The 7,958-nt window shown below is 37.4% G+C and overlaps 1 protein-coding gene across 1 annotated transcript; it reads right to left on the bottom strand.

The window, feature by feature from the left end:
* Nucleotides 1–2,815: 2,815 nt before the first annotated feature.
* Nucleotides 2,816–4,205, bottom strand: LOC147623147 (uncharacterized). Its single transcript, XM_086821204.1, has 2 exons — nucleotides 3,725–4,205; nucleotides 2,816–3,147 (listed from the first exon to the last, which is right to left on the bottom strand). The coding sequence occupies exons 1-2, from the start codon at nucleotides 4,052–4,054 to the stop codon at nucleotides 2,917–2,919; spliced, it is 561 nt and encodes a 186-aa protein (XP_086677330.1). The 5' UTR covers nucleotides 4,055–4,205; the 3' UTR covers nucleotides 2,816–2,916.
* Between the last annotated feature and the right edge of the window lie 3,753 nt (nucleotides 4,206–7,958).

Here is a 7,958-nt window from a genome sequence, read left to right as displayed (position 1 = left end):
CAAAAATAAACTAGATACTGAAGAAGCATCAAGAAATTATGAATCTTGTGCAACAAAGAGCAATAGAGAACTAGTGAAAGACGAAGCACAATTGATGGTACTAGATAATGTAGATGACTGCCTGAAGTCTTCTAGCTTGATGTTGAAAAGATGGAGGAATGGGATGAACATGTTGCCATTAGCAAGCTTAAGGGGCGTGGGAGGAGTATCTGTAGAAGTTGAAAGCTCTCATGGAGGCTCCCACACCCAATTATAGCCAAATAGTCCTTACAACAAAGAGCAGACAGAGATAAGGTGGAACTACTGAAAGCTGAAGAAGTAAAATTGGCGATACTAGATAATGCACATGAGCGCCCTCAAGTCTTGAAGCTTGATGCTGAGAAGATGGAGGAATGGTAGGAACATTCCATGATGTGCTTAAGGGGGTGTGGGAGGACTATCTGCAAAAGTTGAAAGCTATCATCAAAGAGACTCCCACACCCACCTATAGCTAAATAGTCCCCCCATGAGAAAGAGGACTAGAATCTAGATGGGGGGAAAGAATAACAAGGGAGGATTGTCAGAACATGGCCATAATTTGAAAGATGAGTGGAGAGCAATGAGTCTGGGGTGCAACATGGTAGAGCAAGAGTGGCAACAAAGAAATGGTACAAACACAGAATGATGTAGGAGTTGTAAGTTTGGAAAAAGAAGTTCACAGATGTAAAAAATAAAGAAGGTGTGATACAACATGAACCTATAAAGAGCAAAAAGGAAATAGTTATCTCATAGTGCTTGTGGACTTGCACAACCATGGACAATATACCACTAAACGAGCTTAGGGAACATGTGCAGCTCGAAGTGAAAGTAAATGATGAATCTGCACTCAAGGTACAAGTGGAGGACCTAGAAGGGCTAAAGAAACATAAAAAGCAATGAAGAAGAAGTTGTAAGTAAGCATGGATCCATGAAGAAATGGAAGGGCTCATAGATGACAAAGAAAGAAGTGAATGTGGCATTGAACACTACCCAAGCAGAGCTAACAAAGAGAAATTAAGCCTTCTAGACGGTGAAGAAAACACATGGTGAAGACCTGAAGACAAGTACAAAATTATTTAAGGATTCCAGAGGTGGGCGGAGTGGGATTACAAAGCCAAGGAAGCATGCATGCAGAAAGAACCATATTCTAGAAAAATTAAGGAAGCTCAATGGGAGCCTAGGAAGTCGACAAATCAAAAAAGATTTGGCCAAATTGTAGTGAAACATGAAATCAAGAAGGAAAAGCCTTGCTAAGGTAAACATGGCAATACTTGCAACATGTAGCCACCCATGAAATGCATGGTGGATGCTCTCAAATGCTGGTCTTGATAGATATAAATAAGTTTATGAAAGAACATGTAGAGAGGAGTGACGATCCCCAGACCCTGGAGCATGAAGTGGCTAAAGAAGGACCAACAGAGTCCTTGGTGGAATGTGTAGGAGCCAACCAATTGGCTTCACTCACAACACTTCCCTTGGTGGAAGCCACAACACCTGCTCCAGAGCCATTCCAGCATATGATTGGGCATGGAGCACCACTGGCAACAATAGAAGAGACAAGGAATCAGAACAAACCCAAGAGAGAAAGGATGGGATTTGCACATTGAAGATGCTAGACCAATTTCTCCAATCTTAGAGTTGCCAGCCTGCTGATTGAGCACTTGATGATCTGATGATAATATTCAAGTTCTAGAATGGATTGGTACACTTGAGCATTAGCACATTCTAGGTACACGAGATGCATTTTCTTACACACCATGAGGCTTTGTCAAGTACCAAAAATGAATACAACCCTAAGTGCTTCAACACCATATGTTACCAACCTGGTCTTTAGATCAAGGGTTTTATTCTATAGGTTCAAAATGATCTAAAAATGACATTTCTTTTCTCATAAGCTAGAGTAAATACAAATCAAACCATCTGATCTTAAGAATGGTGATTTCAAAAATTAAGAGGCATTCTTAGTTTATTGATGAGCCAGAGCAGATACAAATCAAGCCATAAAGGAATATCTAATAAAATGTGCTTTTGCTTATGACTTTATACAATACTTTAGTCACAATGACAAATTTAGCCTAAACATTTGTAATTCCTTGCACCTACATCCAAATGATGTAATTTAGCCTAAATATTTGTAATTCCTTGTGCCTACATCTAGATGATGAGTGAATCACTTAATTTGTAAGCTGCTTGATGTAGTACAAAATTTACATTTTTCTTATCTTTAATTTTTTAAAATTTGTGTTGATGTTATGTAATGTGTTGATTCCCCTTGATAATTTGTTTGTGGGATTAGATCACCATTACAACAATGGGAGATCAGCTTTACATAGTGGTTAAAAATGAATCTCCCATATATTTCTTAATGAAGAAATTTTGAGCACCACAAATTCTAGCCAAATCAATTGATTTGATCTATCACTCTTGTTGGAATGGTAAACCACTTTCATGATGCAATTTTTCTAAGATTTAAATCACTATTGAATATAAAACAAACTTACTCTTTTAATTTTTTTTAAAAAGAAATTGGCTTTTAACCAAAATGAGAAAATATGCATCAAAAAGTGGAATGTATTTTGCTAGTTATTAGCCCTAGAATAGTGAATACATTCAACCTCATTCAACACATTACTATGGCATTTATTTAAACTAAACATGGGTAGCACCAGGCTTTGCGAGGAAGCCAAAGATTTTCTCTAACAAAAACTTCTATGTTTCCTTGCCAAGGATGAATATAAAGCAAGTGTTTGTGATGTAAAGATTCTAGGTGTCATCAATAGTTTTACTTGTAAAGATGGATTTAAAAACATATATTTATAAATCTACTAGGTACCTTGTCATTTCCATACTAGGAAACTATTGCATTTGCACAAATACTTTAGCTTTTGGTGCATCATTTCACCAAAAATGGTGGCGATGTTTCTTTCCATGGTTTTGCTGATGCTTGGAATCATGGTTGTTGCGACTTCCTCCACTCAAAGCCTCCACAAGGTGCTCACTTTTCTTCTTCTCGAGGTGTTCGTGGTATGCATAGCCTGCAGAACCGAGAGCCACAGCTCCTGCCAATTCTGCCTCCAACTTATGCCGTCGAGCATGGGCAGGATCAACCTTGGCCTCGTGGAGCTCATACTATAGTCAATAAACAAGTAATTCTTTGGTCACTTCAAATGTTGAGATGGTATGTCCAAGATAAGAGTATGAGTTTGTGTTCTAGTTTTATAGCTGTCGATAGTTATGTTGTACGTAAAGACCTTAGAAACTTGCAATATATGAAGGATTATTGTGTTAGTACCAAGAATTAATTTTGCATAGTTATACACCTTACAAGGCCCCCCTTTGATAATAAGTACTTATGCCCCTTACACTTGCCCTTCTTGTCATGGTTCTATAACAACAAAAAGATGAAGGCCATTGTCGGGGGGTAGGTTAATTGGTAGAATCGTCGGATTCTAGGATGAGAACTCGGGTTCGATACCTAATGGGGGCGTGTAGGTTAACTGGTAGAATCGTCGGATTCCAGGATGAGGACTCAGGTTTGATACCTAACGGTTACATGAAGGATGGCAAGGCGGTTACATGAAGGATGGCAAGGCACACGACACGCACAAATACACTCTATAAAAAAAAGAAGAAGAAGAAGAAGAAGAAGGAAGATAAGGCCTTTATTAAAGGAGTTTCGCCATTAAGGGTGGTTAAGCACTTTTACCAGAGCGAAAGCGCCCGCCGCTGCAGCTCCAATCTCCCCCACGCGTTCGTTTTTGCTGTGGCGCCGAACGTCGGCAAGCGCCTGATTCAACTGCTGTTGCTGATCGAGCGTATTAATATAGGGTAAGCTAGTAGTATTATCATATGGTACGATATTATAATAATTACTGCTAGCTGAAGCGGGCGCCTGGGCGGGGTAAGGCACAGCGACTGCAGCAGCAGCAGCAGGTGGGTATGCAAGAGCCGGTGGAGGAGGTGCATAATAAGATGCTGCAGTAGAGCTGTTGCCGTTTTGTCTATGGTGGTGGTGTTTGTGATGATGGTGTCCCATGATGATAACAATAATATGCAGGAAGTTGTTGGCTAGCGCTTCTGCTGCTGCTGCCGCCGCTTCTTCTTCTTCTTCTTCTTCTCCTCTTGCGAGGGGCCGGGTATTTGTATTCACAGTACACAAGACGCGTGAACCTTGAATCTCCGCGTTGTGAACCGTTCACAGAAGGTAAGGTGGCAGTATCACGGTAGGTGGTAGATGCGTTTAAAAGTGAAGAATTCTACCTTCCATAATGGTGCGTGGATTTGAAAAAAATCATCGCAACCTTTACACGTAATTTTGCATGGCATGCATAGAGGGTGGGTACAATAGCCCGGTCCATAAGAAGAGAAAGCCTTCACCCTCTCTCTTCTCTTGTTTCGTGGGTAGATCTAGTCCATCCGCTCAACAAGCATGCCATTCGTCGTGTAGCTTCCAGGCGTCGAACCCAGGTCCCCATCGTGGAACCCGATGGTTCTACCAACTCAACTTCATGCCCGAAAGCTCACCCTTTCTCGTCTTTAGACGTAGGTAATTTGATTCTAGCCCACCCTTCCCCTCACTCTACAAAGGGACAAAAAAAAGTGTGTATCCTATATTCCTCCAAAAAAAAACTCTATTTGATGTCCCATTTGCAATTCCATCCATTACTCTAATCATTCTTTCTTAATCATACCTATATATCATGAATATATGTGAGTGTACATACACATTTACATTCTCTCATACATCTATGAGAATTTATCAATGCATACATGTAGTTTACAATTCTCAAGACTAATGATGATGATAAGCCAAAAGAAGGCTTTGAAAAACTTCTCTTATAATCTTTAAGCATTTTTTAAATGAATTGTATATCACACTTAAAGAGATAATATAAAAGTAAATACATTACACCATATCATGTGCAAGTTTTAAAACTCAGTATCTTATAAAATACTACCTTTTGGCAATGGGGAAATGATTTGTGTGTGTGTGTGTGTGTGTGAGAGAGAGAGAGAGAGAGAGAGAGAGAGAGAGAGAGAGAGAGAGAGAGAGAGAGAGAGAGAGAGAGAGAGAGAGAGAGAGAGAGAGAGAGAGAGAGAGATGTAACTTTTAATATATGCAAAAAAATTCAATAAAAAAGGAAGCCTTTTTTGTGTGAAAAAGTTTGCATTGAATTTGTAAGTTGTCACATCACATTTGCACAATTTTCTTTTGAATTGCAATAGTCTTGAGCACATGAGATACAAGCAAATACAAATGCCTTGATCAGATCGTGTAGATGTTCAATCACTCATTCATAGAGGTCACCTATATTTTTTTCAAGTCTCCATATTGATGGAACAAAATAAGTGAATGGAAAAGAAAGAGGTTGTGACCTCGCATTTGAAACTCGCATTTGAAAAGTATAACACGATTTGCTTTTAAGTTGCAATAGTGGTGAATAAAATAGGTACAAGAAAATTATGTGTTGATCGTACACATTAATGGTAAACATAAGTTAATGGATAATAAAGGAATTCTTCAATTTTTGGATGATATGACATGCAAGGTAGGTTGTTGAAAATATAACATCTTGTAAGTGGAGGTCACATCTTATGTATGAGTCCCACAAGTCCTTTATCACCTCCTTAACTAGATTATCATTGTCCAATGCCACCACAATTTCAATAAAGTAAACAAAGTTTTAAAGAAATAAGCGTAGAGTCTCCAATGTCTCCATCATGTTCTTTTTATGCATAGCGATATTCACCAACTTGAGTTATGATGTGAACAACATTTGGATTTTGTTAATCTTTTAGGATTCTAGCCTCACTATCACTTGACTAAATAAACAAAGAATCTAAAGTGTTAAATCAATGTGATCAAACATATTTTGGACATATTGACTTGTGTGATGAGAATTACTATTGTTTTGTAAATAGACACACATATATACATACACATATATAAACATACACATATATACATACACATATATAAACATACACACATATATATATACATACACATATATAAACATACACACACACACACACACACACACACACACACACACACACACACATAGAAAATGAGAGAAGCCATGTGGCTATGTATGACTTCACTTGTTTCCATTCCATTAATTCATATGTTACATAAGTTTCCATGTGTTATGTGGCACAAATTGGGTAAGTTGGCATGATTTTGGGTGATGTGTGTTGTTAAGTGGCAAGAGTTAAACCAAGGGGAAGAAAGAACTTATTGTAAATTATAGGGTGACGTGTGCTATCAACTAGCAAGAGCTAAACTAAGGGAAAGAGTTAACTTAATGTAATTTATAGGTTTTTAGGATTGGAGTGAATTTGATAAACTTTGAAGGTAAATAAATTTAGTAATTATAAGGCTAGATTAACATTAATCTTATTACCAACACTAGAACAAGCGAGGCCTAGACTAATAATAGCACTTATGCATTTGAACTAGAATTTCATTTGTGTCGGGGACATGTATCGTCGATTTCCATGTGTTGGTTTCCATGGAGCTTCCGTCTCGGTATGAGAATGTTGGAAACAACGTTAAGAAGAAAATGTTAAAATTGTAGTAAAGGTAGTCGAAGAACACATCAGAAGCTTTAAATATATTATCCTTTATTAAGCAAGTTACAAATCAAATCCCATCTATTATCCTCTCAAAAGAGCATTTCTCCCAAGATATCTGATAACCAAGCAGAATATAGGCTTCTACCATAGCATCAGTGGTACATCCTTTGGGTGCTTGTTTCTCCAACACATCCCCTTTCTTGAACCATATTTTGAGTGTGGGTCTCGTAGCTGGGTTCTCAATAAAGACAACGAAAGTGTAGTTTATTTGTAAGTCTGAAATGATGTAATGCTTTTTGAATAATGCACACACACACACACGCACGCGCGCGCACACACACACACACACACATATTTGTCCCAAAAAATATTATCCTTATATAGATAAATACGAATAAAAAAACATAATTTATGTTATACCATATAGCTATTTCACAATTGTGGTATATATCAAACATGCTATATAACGATCATGGTCACATGCACATATCACGAACATGCTATATCACCATAGTGCTATAGAAGCATGAATGTGCTATATCACAATAGTGCTACAAAGAGAAGTACAAATGTGCTATATCAAAATAGTGCTATAGAGAAGCACAAACATGATATCTCATCATGCTATATCATGATAGTGCTACATAGAGAAGCACAAATGTGCCATATCAAGATAGTGCTACAGAGAGAAGCACAAACGTGCTATATCATGATAGTACTATAGAGAAGCACAAACATGTGATAGTGCTACAGAAGCATGAACATGCTATATCACTACTATATTACTATAGTAGTGAAGCACAAACGTGCGATAGTGCTATAGAAGCACGAATGCATGATAGTGCTATAGAGAAGAATGAACGTGCGATAATACTACAAAAGCACAAATTTATGCTATATCACTACTATATCACTATAGCGCTAAAAAAGCACGAATGTGCTATACCATGATAGTGCTATATCACTATAGTAAAACATGAATGTGCTAAATCACGATTGATATTTATATATTTACCACAAACGTGCATCTACCATGATCAACAGCACATAAACATTTTATTTAAATTTGCTTATTTTTATGTTTTATTTAAATTTTTATATTTTTGTGACGTTGGATACATATTGATTATAAAAAATTAATGACATTTTTATGAATGCTTAGGGCTGAGAAAAAAAATCTAGAGTGAGATAACCTGCTCCAGGGAGTTAGGTTATCCCACTTTACAGGCAACAACAAACACCACTTTAAATGTGATTGAAGTTACGTATGTTGATTTTTCATAGATGAGAAAACCAATGTAAAGGGATACAATAACATAACATTCTTTTTATTTGTGAGGATATAATGAGGTAGCACAACA

Source organism: Cibotium barometz, chromosome 27 (assembly GCF_041138505.1).
Source record: "Cibotium barometz isolate CiBa-2024 chromosome 27, ASM4113850v1, whole genome shotgun sequence".
In the NCBI taxonomy this organism is placed as follows: Eukaryota; Viridiplantae; Streptophyta; class Polypodiopsida; order Cyatheales; family Cibotiaceae; genus Cibotium; species Cibotium barometz.
Note: the sequence above shows the minus strand (reverse complement) of the source record. Positions and strands in the feature narration are given on the sequence as shown.